Source organism: Larimichthys crocea, chromosome III, assembly GCF_000972845.2.
Source record: "Larimichthys crocea isolate SSNF chromosome III, L_crocea_2.0, whole genome shotgun sequence".
NCBI lineage: Eukaryota > Metazoa > Chordata > Actinopteri > Sciaenidae > Larimichthys > Larimichthys crocea.
The window spans coordinates 18,228,198-18,249,207 of NC_040013.1; the positions used below are offsets into that span (position 1 = coordinate 18,228,198).

The 21,010-nt window shown below is 39.6% G+C and overlaps 1 protein-coding gene across 3 annotated transcripts; it reads right to left on the reverse strand.

Annotated features, from left to right (window-relative positions):
- Positions 1-529: 529 nt before the first annotated feature.
- Positions 530-20,589, reverse strand: sgms1a (sphingomyelin synthase 1a). Of its 3 annotated transcripts, XM_027276370.1 has the most exons (7): positions 19,978-20,589; positions 8,778-8,897; positions 6,112-6,998; positions 5,909-6,026; positions 4,464-4,617; positions 3,505-3,671; positions 530-2,977 (listed from the first exon to the last, which is right to left on the reverse strand). In XM_027276370.1, the coding sequence occupies exons 3-7, from the start codon at positions 6,723-6,725 to the stop codon at positions 2,801-2,803; spliced, it is 1,230 nt and encodes a 409-aa protein (XP_027132171.1). In that variant the 5' UTR covers positions 6,726-6,998; positions 8,778-8,897; positions 19,978-20,589; the 3' UTR covers positions 530-2,800. The 3 variants fall into 3 exon arrangements, with proteins under 3 accessions (XP_027132171.1, XP_010739854.1, XP_019131066.1); XM_010741552.3 differs by lacking the exon at positions 8,778-8,897; XM_019275521.2 differs by lacking the exons at positions 8,778-8,897; positions 19,978-20,589 and adding an exon at positions 11,268-11,539.
- Positions 20,590-21,010: the final 421 nt, after the last annotated feature.

Sequence of the window (21,010 nt, forward strand, 5' to 3'; positions counted from 1 at the left end):
TATTAACTTTTTTTTTAATCAAGACAAAACCAAACCAACAATAAAAAAAGCAAGTAATAGAAGAAAAATATTTATATGCAAGTACGTAAATGGTTATGGGTTGATCTTGACTGTATTACTCATTTAGTGATGAATATTCAGTGTTACAGAGAAAAACCTTTTGATTTCAGACGCTTTTAGTCATTACTATGAAGTTTGTAAGCACTGTTAACATTGGGCTGCAAAACTGAAAAAAGTGCAAGTATGTGTGGGTGGTGTGTGTTTATTCAAATCTCAGCAGACTATAAACATCTGTGTTGCATGAGGTTACATAAAGTTTAAAGTATGAGACGTGTGAAGGGTTAATTAACTTTGTCGGACATACTTGGTGGAGTATGTATGGGAAGGAGAGGCCTCCCCTCGCTGTACTTGTCTTATTAAATGTGACTCAATGTGTCCATCTGCTGGCGGCTAGCGAGCCTGCCATGACGTCATCTTTTGGCACAATGAGAATCTTCTGTACAGAAAAACAGGCCGACAGTAAATCGAATACATTATCGTAAAATGTTTTATTCAAAAGCGTCCCAAGTAGAATCCTTTATCATATCTTACAAACATCTGGTATACACACAAAAGAAGGGAAAAGTGGGTGATACATTTACAGAGAAACATACGGGATAACAAACTTTAATTTCTTTGAGATGAACAAAGAAAAATCCAACTTGATTGGCAAACTATAACGACAAACATTAACTCCAACCATGATCCTTATCAAACTCCTTCAAACGTTTGGACCATTACTTCAAACGTTACCTTCAATCATAATGTGAGGAAACTGCTGTGCTCGAGAAACCGTTCTTTGTAGATGGAGTGAAGTGATTGGACAGTGCTACAGAATGGAGGGTACACGCCTGTGCTGTAATTTCTCCAACATCAAAACTAAAAGTTATCATAAGCTCTCATTGAAATGTCGTTCTCACCTCCTCCTTTTGACAATGTTTAAAGAAATTAAAATCACATCATGATTATTATTTATTTGGATTTGTATAATCTAAAGCTTAGTGCAGTTCTTCATTGAAACTAATCAGTTTAATTTGAAATTAAAGTTTCACATAAGTTAAAACCTTCCCTAAAGATGAACTTGTGCAATACTTATTTAGAGTTCAGTCATAGTTACACAAAGAAAAAGCAACAACATGTAAATGATTAGGATCATCAATAAGGACGCATTTTCACATTCATGGAAATCAATGGTATCTCGTCTGAACGCAAACATATCAGCTCTGTGCATCATGCTGCAGCTTGTTCCCCACACACAAGTTCCCATACTTCTTGAAAGAAGATTGTTGTGGTGTTGTTCAGGAAAAAAAACACTGTCTTCAAACTGTAAGGTAGCAGCTTGGTTTAGCACAAGACAAACCATAAAAAGCACGTACAGATTCATCACAGACATGCTCAGAAGCTGTCTGAAGCTCCCATTTTCGCAACTTTAACATTCCCTTAACTCGACAAAAAGGTGTCACAACAAACACTTTCGTCTACGCTCTCATCGCCCAAAAGGTTAGAAGACAAAATGGTAATGAGAATAATTCAAACTCGTTGTGGGGAACAAGAGAGGGGCTCATTATCGCCTACGCAAGAGATGCAGCGATGATGCAAAAGAGGGTGAGGTACAGAATAACTTAACTCTGCACCTCGGAGACATTTCTTTTGCAATTTCCAATCAGGCAGTGATGTTTAGCAGATCATGTTGCGGTGGGAAGTAAAGACGTGGTGGTGGTGTACACAGGTGATGGGCTTTGAACATGGTTGGTGTTGGTAAAAGACTGATTGGTAAAAATGAAATGTTACAGAAGTAAAAAAAAAAAAAATACAGTTAACAGTCATTTTTTCTGTTAGAACAGCATTGACCAACTAAACACAAACTGACATCATAAAGCATCAATAAATAAACGGGACATTTCACTCACTGTACTTAATTTTGGGAAAACCAATTTTCTGGTAAGGCTGGCGTAGTTGTTTTTACATTCATGGGAACGAGACCGAGAACGTTAAACGTTAAGTACCACCTCGTACCGCGGTGTGGTCACACCACGGCAGAGAGACACAAGACACATAGTACTTGAACTGTTTACAATCAAGCTAAGAAAGGCACTGGAATAATGTTATACCACATTAGATTCTTATGCTCTCAGTTATCCATCTTGAAAAAGGTAAAAATCTAAAAATCTTTTCTTGGACATCATTTGTTTTTGAAAAATAAAGTTTGACATACTTAAAAAACTTATTTTTTGCACCTTTGACTCATTTTTAGCAAGGTCAGTTTACAAAAAGTAATTTGCTATAAAAAAAAAAAAGAAGAAGAAGAACAAGAAGAAGAAGAAGAAGAAGAAATGCTTATGGCATTTTGGTTATCAAATAAGCATTTGATTGACACCATTTGCACTAAAAAATCTTGTAAGACCATGAAGCCATTAACTATGGTTTTGTGCAGAGAGGAAATAAAATTGATGAGTCCTTATGGCCAAAAAAAAACAAAAAAAAAACTGAGTTATGTGGCCCACAAAGAGAAAAAGACACAAAACAAATATAATTTAGTGCTCTGTGTTGAGAAATACTACCAGAGAAAGAGGATGAAAGAAAACAGAGAAAGAAAAAAAATGATACTAGGTGGGTCACAGTGCTACCCATTTGGACAGGGATGTGTCTGTTACTAGAGGTGAAAGGACAGCGCGCTACATTTAACAGTGCAGTCTTCCATGGGGTAAAAACAGCACTTATAAAAGTCATAGTCCTCACTTGCTTTGACATGATAAAAGGGTCACTGGATGTCCAGTTTGCTGTACTTTACGCCGCGGTTCCACTGCAGCGATCGTAATGACAACGGCAGCTGATAGTGACGAGGCACCGTGCCGTTGACGTTCTCCTCAAAGTATTGAAACAGTCTGTACCACCACACCCGCGAGAACGGGTTACTCTGTGACGTCTCCTTCAGCGACTGAAACAAAATACACAAACGTGGTTGGTTAACTTTTGATTTAAGCAGCTTAGTTCAAAATTATTCAAAGACTTGTCATTGTGAAATTGTCATTTCACGTTGTGTCAGCTGTACTGTCTGTTCCTAAAGTCTTTCACATGGACTCCTTTATGTTCAGATAAAAACAAGGAGAGCAAAGGGGAAATCAAATACAGCCTGAGACACTTCAAAGCTAAAACAACCAGACAAATATGTTTGTTTGTTTGTTGGTTGTGTAAAAATAATGGCGTGTTGTGGGTCAGACTCTTTCCAGTCTTTAGCTAAGCTAATCAGCCGCTGGTTGTTGCTTCATGTACAGATATGACAGTGGTATCGCTTTTGTCAGGTGACTTGCAGCAACAAAACTATTCCTTTAAAGAGATAACAGCTCATCTCCTATCACTGTACACCACGTAGACCATCCTCTGTGTTCATACAGGTTCCAGTTTGTTCATTACAAGGTAAAAAGCATGAGAACTAGATTTAACTTGGCATAACTTGAAACTCACCTGCTGGTTAGCCATAGTATGGTACCACCAAAAGAGGCGTGTAGTGATAAAGTACGCAACCACCACATCCACAGTGTAGTGGTCGTGTGCCAGAAGGATGCAGAAAATCCCCACAGCGCTCAACGTCCAGCAAAACCAGTGATACCACCAGAACCGCTTGGGAGAATCTGCCAGTCAAACAGAAGAGCACAGATCAAACCCAACAGTACCAACTCCTTTAACAGAAATATTTGCCAGTTCGCCTTTTTTCCCACTAGATGTCACTGCTCTATCAAGCAGGTTTGCCAGCACAGACATGGTGTGAAAGCACTGCTTCACCACGTGACTGAGCACAGGAAAGGAACCGTTGACTCAAAGCTTCCACGAGACAAGTAATAACGTCGGTCACTTCACCAAGCTGTTAAACTGCTACAACTTCTGGGCATTATGCTTAGTGGTTAACAAAATGCATAGGATAGCAGAAATGTCTCGTGAGGAACTGAAAACGTGGTTATGAAAGAGAACAATGTCTTAATATGCTGAAACGTACAAGACAACAGAAGTGTCGAGAGCATGACATTTCCTCTAAATATCTTTTGTTACGACGTTTCCTGATGCTATTTAGAGAATTGATGTGAAAGCCAAGGAGTACTTCACTTTTTTAGGGGATACAAAGCAGAAATTGTGACACATGAACCTAAAACACAAATACTGAAACTGACCAAGAATACAAATATTACACACAAAACCACAAGTATCAACCTGCGCACTCTTTGTCTTTAAAAGTTAAGTTGCCATTTACTGTTAATGTAACCGTGACCTTCTGAAAGAAGTGTGCGCTAAATTATGTCAGATTTGGTTTGTCAAATCTCCTGCATATTACTGTTATAGCATGACGTGAGCTTCATGTATCTGACTTAGAGATAAAATCTTCCTGCATGTTCTTACTTTAACTCTAGCGTAGACAAAAAGGAACTTACACTCTTTGATGAAGAGATACGTTAGTGTTAACATGACGGTGTGGCCACTGTACAGATAATCTCCACACATGGTGTGAGAACCTGTGATTGATAAGCCCCCACCAGCAATCATCTTCATTATTCTCCTCATCTGTGCCTCCCAGTTCCCGAGAAGCTGAAAGAAACAGAGCAAGTCAATACATGATATTAATAAAAGTGTGATAACTGATAATATAAATAGAGAGAATTGTGAGATACAACAGAGAGAATAGAGCAGCAGTTAATCCAGACAGCGGTGTTTATTTCTTCATGGCAGAGGTGAGAACAGCTGCTATAGTTTTCCCTCAAGTCTGGATTCATCTGTAATGCCATGTCTCATTTCGACAATACTTTGGAGACTTTTTTTTTGTTTTGTTTTTTACAGTGCAGGGTGATCTAATTTAAGGAGCAGTTACTGAGGCATCCCCATGCTTTGTTTAACCAAATCTTCCAACAGCGTAACAATACTTGATTGCAAGTTAAACTCCCGTATTCAAAGTTTTTAGAGTAGGTGACAAATGTATTAGCTGCAGCAAAATAGTAGTTGAAGTTGAATAACGGCATCTTTCAGAGTGTGGAAGCATGCGTCAAATAACTATTAGCCTATCAGATAGATTTAATGGAGTAAAAATAGGATTTTTCCAATATTTCCTCTGAAATATTAACAGTAAAATATGTCAAAATGATATTTACAGTAAGTACAATAGTTAATCTTAGACTGACCTCTTGAGCATTTCATATCATAAACAACTGGTGTTATTGTTTGTATTTTTTTCACACAAAAAGTGCAACTTCCTGTATGATGAGGGTGGTGGCAGAAATTAGCACATGTTTCACTTCAACTCTGGAGGTCACGGATCATTACACGTTGTTGTTTCTTTAAAACATGACGATGGCCTTAATCGTCATATTACTCACTGGTTTTAATGCTTTTACCGCCAATAGATATTTTAGTTGCTTCAAACTTGGTACCATTTCTGATGATCTTTTTTTTTTTTTTTACTGCTGCTGGTGCTTCAGGGAAATGTGTTGATGAGTACGTACCCATATTGCTGGTATTTTGTGTTCAAACAGCAAAAAAATGTTGTTTTACGAGCTAAGATGTGCATAGAGAACTCAGACTGGATCTATTACACCAGAATTGTCTAATGAAAAAGAAGCTTTAACCCAACAGAAAGGCTACACCGTGGCTTCGATTAAAAGGATACACTTTTCTTGTGGAACAAATAAAATTTTATCTAATATGAACTACAAAAAAAAGTGGAGCAAACACTCAACAACTCAGAGGCATGGGCTAACAAAAGACATCTCATTTTTTCTGAATTTGTCCATTCAGCACAACTGCGCCCAGAGCGGTCTAGTAAGAAAGAATCCTTTCATGCTCAACCAACCAACAATGGCAAGAGAGATAAAAATGTGTGTTATACCTTTGGAGAGCATTTGAAGTGCATCCCAGGAACAGGCAGAGTGGTGATGTACATTGTAATACACCGGTACATATAGAGTGTGCCCACAATGAAAAAGAACCGCCTGCCTACAATTGACCTGAAAAAACAAGACAAAGATATTAATAATGATATTTTAGTTGTAAATCAGATGTGACTTAAAAAAAAAAAAAACTTGACTGTACCTGTGCTTGAGTAAGATCCACTGGATGAGCCACAGTCCCACCAGCAGCATGCCGTTAATCTCACAGATGGAGAAGGCCCACTCCACCCTGTCAAACAGGTCGAAGAATTTATCGGGCAGGGGTGGGGTGTGCTCCTTTGGTGGCACTCTTTCATGGACCACTGAAATGACAACTGTGGTGGTAACAAACCACACCACTGAATAGATGTACGCTATGCCCGTCTTCCCCCACTCGGCAGGGAACGAGGAGCGCGTAGTTTCCATTGTAGGGATGGGGATGTGGACCATCTCAGTCCTGAAGTCCTTCATCCCCAATGCACCGTTCCTTTGAGGCTTGCTAGTTCCATTAGGTAGTCCACCGGCGTGCCCGTTTGCATGGCCGTTTTTGTGTGCCTCGATATGATTTTCTATCCGCAGCGTCTCCAGGCGCTCTAACAGCTGCTGCCCGCCATCACATGACACCAGCGAGAGGGGAGGCTTCTGGAAATCTGCCTCGGTGAGCCTCAGCAGAGCAGGGCCGTCCATCTGACGGAGAGCCTCTATGTATTCTGGTATCCCCTCTTTGCTCAACCAATCGGAGACGTCCTCTGCTGTCCATGATGCCACCTTCTTCATCTTGGCCAGTGGGCAATGCAGAGGATAAGGAGGGGTCTTCAGACTAGAGGGGGAGGTTCACGAGAATTTTGGCTGTCTATGGGGCAATGCTAAGTCCTCTCCAGTTTTGGCACATGGTATTTTCTTGCACCTAGAGGCAGCCCAGCCTCCTCTAGAGGTGATGGGGGTGGAAAGTAGCAGGGTCACTCTAGGGCTAATAGATAGCAGGTGAACCACAGTGACCTTGTTTGGTTTTTTTCACCGCATCAGCTCGTCTCCACACACGCTGCAACCCTGTTGAAACAAAAATGAAATGCTGTGAATCCGAATGCAGTGACTGCCATAATCACTTCTGCAACTCTACTGGGTATCATCATGGACTGGATGTCTCCGGAGTCCCGGAAGCTGTACACTCTGAGTGAATAATAGAGAAAAATCACCCACAAACTACTTAGGCTCCATTTTATAGACATGAAACATTAAATGAATAATTCACATCTTTCTAAAGCTTTTACAACAATAACAGCAACAGTACAAAAACTCAATCGACCCCTTTGATCCACGCCGCAGGGAAACCTTTTCATACATCAGTGGCAACATCCAGAGTAGAGCTGCAACAGTATGAGATTGTCATGGTATGATAGATATTTCAGAAAATTTGACGGGTCATGATATTGAGCTATTTTATTATTATTATTATTATTATTATTATTATTATTATTATTATTATGAGTTTATTACTACTACTATTCTCATCATCAACATCATCAGTTAGAATGACCCCATTATGTATATCTTTATTTTAAAAAACACTAGTAGTAGTGTTAAACACAGTAGATAAGCATATGTACACCCTCCACCCCCCTGGCCTAGCTGAATACTTGATGGATATTATTAAGGATGCACCAATCAGGATTTTTTGGACTTATCACTGGAAGCAGAATCGACCAATACCAGTAACCCAATCTGTCCATTTGAACCCTACTATTTATTGTGTAGCATTAGTTATTTATCATTTTTTTAAAACTATTCTTAAAATGTATTAAGTATTCAAATTAAGAAATAAAAAAGGAACATGAAATAACAACTGTTGTATGTATTGGCAGGCAACATGTCCAACATATTCCATTTAAACCAGAGCAGCTTGTGCTTAGTTATTGGGAGCAGTAAGACTTTCCCACAGAAAAACAGTGTCACTGGGGAGGGGGTATGTTTCTATTTCTAGTATGCTGTTTCTTATTCTACTTAATTCTCCACCTTATTTTAGTGGGTTTTTTTTAAGTTCACAGTCCTAAAAAAATACAATCCTGTGAATTTGATTTGGGTGGAGTAACATTGCAGCTGGTCTTACAACATGTGAAACACCCCTTTTTATGATTATTATTTTAATGCCTTTATTAGATAGTGACAGCTTGGAGGCAGCACAGGGGGTAGGAGAGAGAGCAGATGACATGCAGCTGCAGCCTAACTTGTTTTATGTTGTGTAGTACTTTGCATGCATGAGTACTACTATACATTGCTTTCCTGCTGCTTTTGTTTTCTATTCTTGTTCACAGCAAAGTGTGCTGGAGCAGCTGTTTTGAAATGTGCTATAATCTAAATAAAGTTTATTATTATTATTTATTATTCTCCTCTTTTGCCAAGTGACTGCAGAGAAATGAAACTGAAATGCTTATTTTTGGTTCATCGTGAAACTGAAGGCAAAAAAAAAATGATGCATGGGGAGAGGAAAGAAAACATGTACAGTGAGACAGTGAGTAATCATTCATTTGATAAGCAGAATAGACAGAGCCAAAGAGATAAGTCTTCATTTGTACAGTTAAATGGAGTAAACAAGTCAACTGACCGTTTAATTCAAGTTATTTAATCAATTTATCACTCAGGACGAACAAACACATCTCCATGTGAATTACACGGTGTAGCAGATAAAAATACGACCCTACCCGTTCTTTCACAGATCTCACTGTTTAACTTTAACTTCATTTGTTTTGCGTAGTGTGTTTCTCATCCAGAGCTCAGCATTAACAAGAGGGTGAACATCTGCTGCTGCACATCATGTGTTTGTTTACAGACCAGACGTCAGCGGTGGACACAGGATGGCTCTGCTTGTGTTCGGGGGAGTGCGAGGTACAGCTGGAGGCAAGTTCTGATCGACTGCATACCAGGAAAGAGGGAGGATAGGAGGGAAACGGACTGCAAGGAGGAAATCATAAATTTATGAGTGAAGGTCAGCTCTGAGTACTGACAGTGAGAGCCCCACCCAAGCAAGAGGGCAATCAGCCAGCAGCCAAGCCAAAGCACAGCAAGCTCAGCGAAGGCCAATAGCAGATAAATACACTGGCAGGCTGGCCGGTTGGCAGACCAACTGCACATCAGTACCTCATCTCACCTCAGCTCAGCGGCTTGTTCATTTAGGCCAGCAAAACAGGGCCAAATAAATGGGCTATGAGCTGGGTCGTCTACAACTCTGACAACACCATGGCATCAGATGTATTCCTGCTGAGAACAATTTGACCTCATAACTCCACAAATCCAGACGTGCAACATACAAACACTAAAGAGCAAGTGTAAAAATAAACATATGGATAGCATACAAACAGCACAGCGGGAGAGTCCTCATTGCAAAGGCTGAGCTACGTGACAACCCAGCTGTGTACCGTAACGCCGTGTTCAGAGAGAGCAAAGCAGAAGAGGATTTGGTAGAAATAGAGAAACACAGAGACATTGAGCGGTTGTTAATGTGTTAACAGTTCAGACAGATCAGAGATTAGCTGTCACTGAGTCAGCCATGTGCTGAGGACCTTTGGTCTATGAATCAGCTTACAACGTGCTCGGTGAGGAAATAATCTCACTGAGAAAAACAGACTAATCCTGAAACTTATAAACTAACCTCTATTTACTCAGGCATGTGCATACAGCGGTGTCAGAAATCACAGAAATCCTGGATATGAGGGTTTCATCATGGGCATTTAGGTAGTGGAATAATGGAAAAAGTATGACGGTGCTGTTATTCAACACCTGGACATACCTGAAGTACATACATGCACAGAATTACTTTCCACTGACTGTAACCTCACACTGCAAACAAATGAGGCTGTGGAAAATGTATATTTCATCCTAACAAATCCTTGTGGGCTGAGGTTAACCATCACCTGATGGCCAAAGCGGAATGGCTTTTGTTCACTACAAACAAAACAGATGGAAATCGGATCAAGGACGATATTGTTCGAGAGCAGAAAAGTACAGAAACAGAGGAAAGTGTGGAAATGCATCAGCCTTATGATGTTATGAATTTTGATCGTGAGATAAAGGATAAGAAAACATTGAAGCTGCACCCCAAACAAAGGATTCTGACTTTGAAAGTTTCCCGTTACAACTTTAGTAAATATGACCAAGGACGACGGCGCAGAAGGATCTGACTCTTACATGCAGCGCTGTTCATGCCTTTATCCCCATCCTCATCCTTGAGGTGTGTACTTAGCGAGTAGAAAGTTTCACTGTCATGTTTACTTATCGTAGGTTGGTTCCTTTTGTTTGCATATCACAAAGGAGTGGACTACTGGTCTTGGCAGTGGTCCCAGCGTGTGCCTCTAGTTTGAGTATGTTTAAAGGCGTTAAGAGAAGTGTCTTTTTTTCCTATATACACGACCACATCCACACACACACACACACACACACACACACACACACACACACACACACACACACACACACACACACACACACACACACACACACACACACACACACACACACTAATAGTGCTGGTGGGACCTTAACAAACTGAACTTTGAAGCTCATAAACCAGCACAGCTCAGACTAACCGAAGTAATCAAACAGGTGACCACGTGTTTGGTGGATTCTATACATTTGATGATCTGATTTTGCAAATGGGGCCCACAGACTGGTATTAACAACAGACTCAAACATCAAAAACATCTTTGATCACCTACATAATAATTATGTCAAACATGGCGGATAAAGTCTACAAATGAGAGCCACAAAAGTACAGTGAAGTGCTCAAAACAAACCTCAGACAGATGTTGTAAGAGGCTTTTTGCAGGACACCACATGACAATGAATCAGCTAAATGGTGGTGGGGAGTGATACCGGCTGCTGTTGCGACTTACATCAGCAAAGACTGATGACCAGTAAAAATGTGATCAGAAAAGAATAACCAACAAAACAGTAGAGGTACACCAAAGACATACGACAAAAAAATAAGAAAGATGTTTTAAATTGTGTGCGCCTTGAGAGAATAAAGATAAAAAAATATTTACAGAAAATATGATGAATGATATCGTGGTATTATCACACTTGCTATGTAACTATTACCTGACTATCAAAGAAAACTAATAGTTTAACACAATATCTAAATTCTGACATTATATCATCACCCTATGAAACTTAGCTAACTGGTTTATAATATTTACCCAGCTTCACTGAGCACACCACTGGCTTCCTGGAACTGCCTGCATAAAATTAAAATCGCTAACACGTGTCTACAAAGTAGTCTCCACTACTGCACCCACTTACTCGGGCCCTTATACAGACTTATGTTACCTCACGGCCGTTGCGTGCCTCCAATAAATAACGCCTGGCTCTGCCACCCATGCACTCAGGGCAATCCAAACTCTTCTTGTCCGTTGTTCCCCGCTCTATCAGTTCCTTCTAGAGCAGGGCCGTCCCTCCTCCTGCCTCCTCTCCTCGCACTACCAACAGCTGGACATGCTAAATCTGCAACTTGGTCAGTTGATCCTATGTGAGTCGTACTTATTACTGCACTAACATGTCCTAGTTGCACTGTTGTTTGTCTTTTTTGTAAGTTGCTTTGGATAAAAACTAAATGAGTCAATAAAAAAAAAAAAAAAGTGAAAACACTACCACAAATCTAAAAACAAATGAAGAGCAATCAAAGTGTGCTCACAAGACAATACAAATGAGTGGGATTGTATCATATACAAATAAAACATTACCACAACTGTGCTTTTCACTCATGTGGTAAATCTTTCCCCTTAGAAAGTTTGGTGGAGCCAAGAGGAGGGGAAGGGGGTTAGCACAAGGCAGTACATGTGACATCACCAGAAAAACATCCCACCCAGGAGCAACAATATGTCAAGCCGACACAAACATAAACACACCATCCGTAGTCCATCTTTAGGCAGCCAAGAGTAGTACTGAATGACTCACAAAGGCTTTAAACGGCCTTTCAGAGGACAAAAGCAACTGTTAAAACCAAACTGCCTCTGCTGAAACTACAACAACTTTATCTAGACATGCAATAACCAAACATTTACTAGTGTAAACAGCGGCCTGAATGTAAGCCTCCAGTATAAGTAACCTATTGGGCTATCTAAGCTTCTTAAAATGTAAATCTGATCTGAATTTGAGCTTCATAATAAACTGTACCTGTGAAATACATCATTTGTTTTTATATGTTTGTCGTCTTTCATCGCTGTGACTGTGTTAGCCTCAGAAGGCAGGAAAATTGTTTTTCTGACCTGTCACCACCTTCTGTCTTTTAGTTTCCACCTCTTCCTACATGATCAGCGCCTACTGTATTGTACTGTCTCCCACGCTCTCTATTCCTAAACATGTTTCCTGCTTGCTTCGTTTTGTTTTGTTGTGTTTTTTTGGCGCTTAAAACGGTTACAAATTGGCAGGAGTACAGATACACGCGAATAACAGTGAGATGGACAGATATACAGAGGTTCAACTCAGAATACACGTACATCGACCTGAGGCATATTAGAGTTGTTCATACCAGTCTTACCGCACCAGCTGACAAATACAGACAAATACAATATGATCATGGATCAGTGAACACTCAGGTCCAGAAACGAAAAAGTTACTATAAGGGCTCTTTCACAGCAACATGTCTGTGCTTGAACTGGTTCAAACCATCGCAGGGTTTCCACTGAGGAAAATCACCACGTGCAGCTAAGCTCAGTCGAAGACAACTGGAAGAAGAAAAAGAGCAGCAAGGAGAGCACTGAGGTACGACTCCTACTGACTGCAACCCCCTTGCACCAGGGAAGCAGAAACTACATGTGCTACAAACTACATCTGTTTTGGACTACTGTAAAAATATGGAAGAGGACCTGTGGCACCCGTAGATATAAAAGTATAGTAGCATAATGATTCTTATTTTCAAACATACATATGCATACACATTAAATTTCTGCCATATTATGCAAATAGAGGCCAATAAAACTGATCACTATTTAAACAAACTTGTGGCTTGGATGAGTTTACATGGTTTGCAGGTCATGGGGTTGATCGTCAAGAGAAATTTATAATAAAAGTGAGAAGTTGCAAAGATATTGTGTAACACAGGGGGAAGAATGACAAAAAAGCAAAAAAGAAGAAACAAAAAAAAAAGTGCTGCAATGAAAAGAATATTTGTCTTCCTGGATACAAGTTGAGGAATAAACGGACTTTGGTGTATTTGATTAATCATTTCAGTCATTTTACAAGCAAAAAAAACAAACAGTATTTTGATGCAGCTCACCAAATGTGAGGGCTTTTCTTAGTCATATGACAGTAAATTGATTAGATTTGACTTGGGGGCTTTTGGTTCAGCAAAACAAGAAATTTAAAGAGACATCTACAGACATGTTTCACATGTTTTTGACATTTAATGGACAAAACAATCAAGAAAGTAGTAATTATATTCACAATTATAGTTAGCTGCAGCCTGAAAATAAAGCACATGATTCTCTGTTGTTATACCCATATACACAGAAATGTGGGCCGAATCATACAAAAGGGCAACAAAGCAGCCCTGTACACGGTTTCACTGATCCGTCTCATATCCGACAGCTCATGTTGCATCTAACCTGGATATCTGGTATGAAATACATTTGCAGAAATGAAACAGCAATCACATAAAAGCCAAACAAAGATTTCCCTTCTTAACAAAACCTTTAAAAAAAAGAAAAGCTTTGTTTGCCTTCTCCGTGATTTGTGCCCTAAGGGTGTTGTCCTTGTGTTTATGAAAGAGTAGTATCCCTTTACAGGTTCTTTTATGTCTTGTGAGACAAGCTAACAATGGTTGAGCATCACACTCTCACCTGTATCCCTTTACACCTAGTATACAAAAACTGTAGACGACGCAAGGCCAATATTTACACAACTGGGTCAGCTTGGTGAAGTGAAAGACATTATGGTTAAAATGTAACTATGTATGTTCCTGTTGTAGATTACACAGTGTTTAAGTCCTATTGTTAAAATGAGTTCATATTTGTTTCAAGATTGATATTTATCCTGATGATAATGCTGCTAGTTTGAAGACTATCCTGACAATGACTGAAGCCAGAGGAAACCAAAGGGTTTATTGGTTAAACTTTGAATATAGTTTATAAATATAATTTATTAACCTGAAAATAATAACATAATGTAAATGTTTGACTGTGGTTTAGGAAATATATTGCCATAAAAGAATATAACATTTAACTTTAGCTTGTCTTGTAAAGAATGGTGCTGTGGTATGTTGTGTTTCTGGCTTGGTTAGCACCAGGAAGTCTACTTCTGCGGTTCACCAATTTTAAAGATATCTGAAACACTTCCAAAGAATTGATGTCACATTACCTTTTTTTTTGTCAACAATTTCCTACACGCATTACGCAAACTTATTTTTAGAGTGACTTTCGATCTCTGTTCTTCAAAGCATAAGCAATGCCTTGTGGTAGGGAAAGGGCATGCATAGATCTGGCTGTTGCTTATTGCGGTCCTGAATTGAGATCGTTTCTTTGTCACGGTTTGTTTTAGCATGGGATAGATGAGTGAAACCAAGGTGGCATGAAAGCAACTATGAAAGTGAAGTCACATTTTCCTTCAAAGTCGGGGAAATTGTTGACAAAAAAAAAGGTTACATGATATCAATCTATGGAGGTTGTTTCGATATCTCAAAAGCGATTAAATGCAGATGAAGACGGCTTGGCGCCAACCAAGACAGGACACACAACAAACTAATCACTGCACCATTCTTTACAAGTTAACTTGTTTTGTTTCATTTAATTACCTTTTAAAAATTACAACCAATCCCCAATACAAATGAATTATTACATTGCACATTAACTGTGCAATTAAAGTTTAACACACAAGATGTTCAGGGCAAGAAAGGTTTATGAAACTTAACAGTGAGGTCTGATGGCAGTGTTGACTGAGTGCATTTACTCTGAAGTATGACCACAGGCAATAAGATGTGATATTTTCATGAATAAATAGGAGATAAAACAAACGGTTTACATTTCATTTTTTTCCCCCAGTGTGGGGCGGGGACTTTAAACTGTGGTCACACATTTGCTGACTCAGATGGCAACTTCTTTGCATCTTCTTGGTTGCTAGTACACAAAGTAAATTAAACTTAGCATCTGTTTTTGTACATTGCCATGGAACATTTCCATTGTTAGTATAGTTATTAACAAATTAGCTGTTCTGTTCTTTTGTTTTTTAATCCCCTATCAATTCATTCCTAAAAATCACTCAAATTCAACTTGATGACGGGTTACAGGGATGCAACATTTAAGTCCATTTAGTTTTAGTTTTAGTCCACGACCATGTTACAAACCATCATGCTGATCTGTCATTAAATGAGGAAAATAGATATTACAAAGTCCACATTGTCAGAAATGTGCTTCATAATGCAGACCTTAGCAACCCTGCTATCACAGAACAACATTGTGTCCCATCAGTCTGTTAATTAATAGAGTTAGGTGTTTGGCCATGGGTGAAGATGAGACAGACCATGGAACATGGATGGCTCTTGCATAAGTCTCAGGGGTGGGCTGAGCAGAAGGGCACAACAGCCACTATACTGGTAGCTGCAACCTGCTAATGAGGAAACCACCTGTGGTTTTATGAGTCACTTATCTGGATGTCAGGCCATCGCAGCCCCAGAGGACCAGAACTTGCCTAGCCCCTTTGTTAACCTGTACATGGTGCAGACACATCATAAATCATATCTAGGATAGCACACATGGGACTGGTTGTCATCAGGGAGTAATTAGCGTGCAGCACGGCATTTAGCTCATCTTTTCATGCATCAACAATCTGAACCACAGAAGGTCTGTGTGTAGACAAGACAGACAGATAAACAGTCCTGTAATAACTTTGCATGTTTGCACAGAAATGTGTCATTTCCTAATGTGAGAAAATTGTGCTGCTTACCCGGTAACTAGGGTTTGGTTAAAGAGGCGGGAGTCAGCACGACAGTAAAATGTTGTGGTTTACTTTCCTTCCTGCACAAAACAACTTGAAAAACACAACTCACAAAAGCACAGGTGCTTTCCTTGACTTCAACTCAACCACACATTTAAAAACACAACACACAACATAACCTGATGACTCTCTTCTGGCTTGTGTGAGATGCGTTGTATTTAAGGAGCAATAACTTTCACAGTACACTGAGTTCTGGCCTTTGCTTTCTTTGACCTGGCAGTCTCCTCCAAAACCAAAAAAATGTCACATAACTGCAATAACATCGGTAGTGTTTCTCTCAGAGGGGGAAGCTTACACACCTGACTCATTCAAGTCAATGTGCAGTCAATGTTTCCAGCTGTTTTTTTTTTTTCCTGTATCAATCACATTATTTAAACATGTATGCACAGTTACATTCTTTAACCGTGAGGGCATAATCCAGGCTTAAAAATGGTTAAGCAAGCAGAGCCAAGCCAACACCCACAGCCACAGAGAAAGTTATTGTACAGTAAATTATCTTTTACAGTCATGTACAATCATTTGTAATGCAGATTATAAAGTAAAATAATCCCTGTAATAAACTAGGTCAACTACTGGATAGTAATTTAGTTAGTTTGTTTTATGTGGTTTTCCTTCAAGGACACAAAATGACACAGTGGCTTACCCCTGGCAAAAGTTCCTCCCCCAATATAGCATCGTGTTGAATTAGAAATAGGCCAAAATATACAAAAAAATTAGGGCAGGACCACGCCTATGGCAAATTGAAATATGGTCACGCTGGTGTACCATTTATGACACATATACCTAACACCCTGAGAAACTTGATGAAGGAATGCAGGAGTAAGAGTTACTCTAAACAAGTCAGGACTGGGGGACACCAGGCTCAAGTTTAAGCAGACTAGACAATAACACACAAGAGAAAACAAGACAGTATTCACACGGACAGCCAGCTTGCATGACTTAAAATTCCTTACAAATGCTCCCACTCCCTTCCCGTGTCCACATGAATTTGTCACATACCTGCATCATCTTGTGTAATACAGAACCTTGCATACACCTCGTGTCAAACTGTGCCAAATTCATTGAAAGTCTGTATATTCAAACACAACCCAACTAAGTAAGATGATATTAGACTACTTAAAACACTGGCCTTGTTTCCCACAAGGATTCTTTAAATTTAATCTCATAATTTGACATAATTTCTTTTCTGGAAAACACAAAATAGGCTACATCAAAGTAGCCTAGATTGCCAAAAAGCAGTTGTAGGCCACAGGAAACTAGGACATCATGTGAGTGGCAGTAAAACTTCATGTGTTTCTAATTATGGCAGAAACAAGATTAAAGCCATCATTGCATATTGCTCCTCTGGAGGCAACCCTGCAATGGAAATCAAATGATCAATGGCTATTGCATGGCACTAATATGCACTGGAATAACAAACCGAGCCAGAGCCATCAGGTAATAGCATTATAGCCTCGCTGTGGTTTGAGTGTTGAGGCTCGGATAAACAGGAGAGGAGCAGATACATGCATCATACATTTCAAGTGTCAAATGTATATTTGAATCTGTTTGGACCAGTAACCTATTTAAAAAACAGACTGACAGGTGACACTGCAAAATAAATGTTAATGGGGTAATTTGTCAGGGATCTGCACACTGCATCAGTAGCAAAGCATTAAAGGAGCGATGCTTTGATCCTGCACGGATCTTCTTCAGGCTTTGTCAGGCCAACAAACATTGGCTAGTAAAGCAAAATTTATTTGATTTGGCAGTGACGTGTGTAATTCTGGGTCCACCTATAATTTACTTTGAAGCCAAGTACAGATGTTTAGATGATTTATGGAGGGGATGGTTAAAGAACAAGAGATAAGACTAATATTAAACCACTTGATGGAGACAAAAAGGTCCAATATACACTTAGAGGCCACTTTATTAGGTATGCATGCACAATCTAATGCAACCATTCTGCCATTAACTCGACTTTTATAATGCCTAATGTTTATTATTAATGTTTATTTATTATCAACTGGATGGAGATGGGTACAATTTCGGAAAACCTAAAAACAGAGCTTCGGTCGTTGTATTGATAGTTACAATCATAAAAATTAAACATTAGAAATACAGACACTGGTTGGTGAGTGATTTCATCTAAACGTTAGCCACCCATTGTTATTCAGGCGTCAGGGCGTTAATCACGGCATCAAACTAACTACGACGACTTGATAAACGGCCAGAGAATGTGCAGTTAACACTCTCAGTAGTCTTTAAATGGACTACAACACATACAATAAAAATGTGTACTCTAATTCTTTCCATGTCGTCTCTCTCCATCTGTTCTCATCCCGTCTCCTTCATCCTGTCCGCTCCATATTGGTCCGCCTTTCCTTACTTCCTGGTGCTCTGTGTTTCTCTAACTCGTTTTGCACAAGCGGACACTAACATGGGTTACGGGGTGAGTGCGATCATAACTAAGAGGGATGCTAATATTAGTTTGCTATAGGGCATTATATGTGAAGCTCTGACTAACTGATGAGTCATTTCCAGTAAAGCGATAGCGTTTTCATTCATAGAAATAATGCCTCACTCTGATGCTTATGGAGGCACAGGAGAGTGAAAACTTCATATGAACATAGAGAGTTTAATTATTCTCTAAAGAAAAACACTGATGAATTTCCAGGCTGGGGGAAGTTGATGATTGAAGCTACTATTCAATCTGTTTGGGTGTCAGCTGAGACAGTTTTCCCAGGCTGAATCATAGCTATCCCTACAGAAAACTAATTGTTTCCAGTTGTTAAAAGTCTGACATGCTTTGCTTGGGCAATGAGGCTTTCTGGATGCGGTGCCAACAATAAACCCATTGACTCGCATTAACATTTTGCCCGCCCTTTGACACTGACTGCAGTCACACTGTTTAGGTCTGTGAAAAAGTTGCTTTCTCACCAGTCCGGTTGGACAGATATCTCTCTGTTCATTTCAAATCACTGTGTCTCTGCGAGGCCCATCCATCCATCCATCTGTGCAGGGAGTTTAACTCAGGACTATGGTTAGCAGCCATACACAGCATGCATTGCTTAACAACGCAGATGTGTCTTTTCCCAAAACCGTGCAAACACATCTGTGATCAGGTTTGCACAGTCTCTTCCCCACCTCCAAAAAAAAAAAAAAGTGGAAGGGACGTGTCTGTTTTTATGGAAAACAGTGCTAAAAACAGGCCACCCGTTCCGCCCTCTTTTACAGTCATGTGTGACCATGCCAAAAGACGAAACATAGAGGGAAACAAATGTTTGACTACCATTAACCAGACTCTTGGTTAATATTTACATAAAACACAAAGAGGGAGGTCAGCTGAGAAATATATATATATATACACATATAGCGATCCAGTGTAACACCTGTGAAACACAGCGTTACATCCAAATCATAGCTACGTGCTAAAAACACTTGTTTCATTCACATAAAAAGGCCTCTGCAGCCAGTGTATATACAGTGTGGCTTAACAGCTTATAGTCTGACCACCTAAAAATAGATAAGCGAGCTGACGTCTCCACTGTTTCTGCTAAGCTAGCTCGCTAGCACACACACTGGGGGTCGTGTCTTAGCGTCGTAAGTGGGAGGAGAAGGGGGGTAACCGTAAGCTAACGTGATTGTTATTATGATGTGTTTCTTACGTTTTAAAAAAATAAAACATTAACCAGCTCGGCTGTGTTTAGTTTACATTTCAAACACTGAGTGTAGCGTCCCCCTGCCAATCACGTTGGATTAAACGATAACGGTCAACTGATATATATATATATATATATATTAAAAAAAAAAAAAGGCCAACACAAGAGCAGCATTGGTTACAGCTAACGTTACGCCTTGTAATGATAAATACAAAAGAAGAAGAGCTGTTAAATAGCAAAAGACCGAGAGCTTAAAGTGGTGAATACAACGGTATTTAACGTAAGAGAGAGAGCACGTTAACTAACAGTTACCTTGAAGCTCACACAGAGCTGAGAGGACTTTGGGCGGTTAGCTTGCCTCTGCTTTCGACACACACACACAAAAATAAAAGACCAATAAAGTAATTTACCTTGCCGTCGAAATGTTGAAGGGCTTCTCTTTAAAATCGTAGTGGTTTCTGACCGCAATGTGGTACAACACAACCCTCTGTGAGTCTGTCCGGTGTTTTCATGGGTGAAGCGGTATGTGACTGCCTGGAGACGCTGGGAGTTCCCTTTTCACGCCGTCACCCGCCCCGCCTTCAAGGACCGTCAGGAATCTTCAACGGAGCCTACGACGAAACACGGAATAAACCGTGAGAGATCGCTAGGACACACTGTATTACCAAGTGTAAAAAAAACACCATTAACACGCACATCTCCTTGCATGTTTATTTATTTTATTTAGCAGAAATAAAGCGCAGAACAGAAAATGTGAGCACCCTCGATGCTGTAAAGTCGGAGCATTCGAGGAGCATTTGAACACAGCAAAGTGACAACTACGCAGAAAATGCAGCGTTGGAGCAGCATGAGCCAGCCACCGCTCACTTATCTGAAGGGTGAAGGGTTGAGCACGCCAAATATTAACGCACTGACACACTAAACTATGTGGAGAAAAAAAAAAAAGGGGGTAGCATGGATGACTGACTCATAGCAAAAATCTCAGCTCACTATGAGTCTCATTAAAATAACCCAATCAGAGTAACATGAGAGTACACTGTATGTTTTTGTTGTTTAGAGGGAAAATGGGTAATGCGATAGCTTGGATACATCAAATAATCAAATTCATACATATATATTTGCATAAAAAGACTAATTTTGTAAGTTTTTTAATTTCAATATGCTTCATAAATCACCAATTTGCATAAGACACATGATCAAATCATTATGACTCAATTCTTCTGTTCATAGATGATGGGTCTTGAGAAAAAACATTTGAGCTCATACTGCTTGATGAGATAATGATAACTGATTTGGCATATCTTGAATATCCTTTGACAGAGCATTCAACTTTACATCCTTATCAGCCTTAACTGATATGTTACTCCTTCAGGGATCAACAATTGATCTGTTTTGCTTACCTTAAACTGATTGCTGACTACCATGAAAAACCTGAAAGTCTTC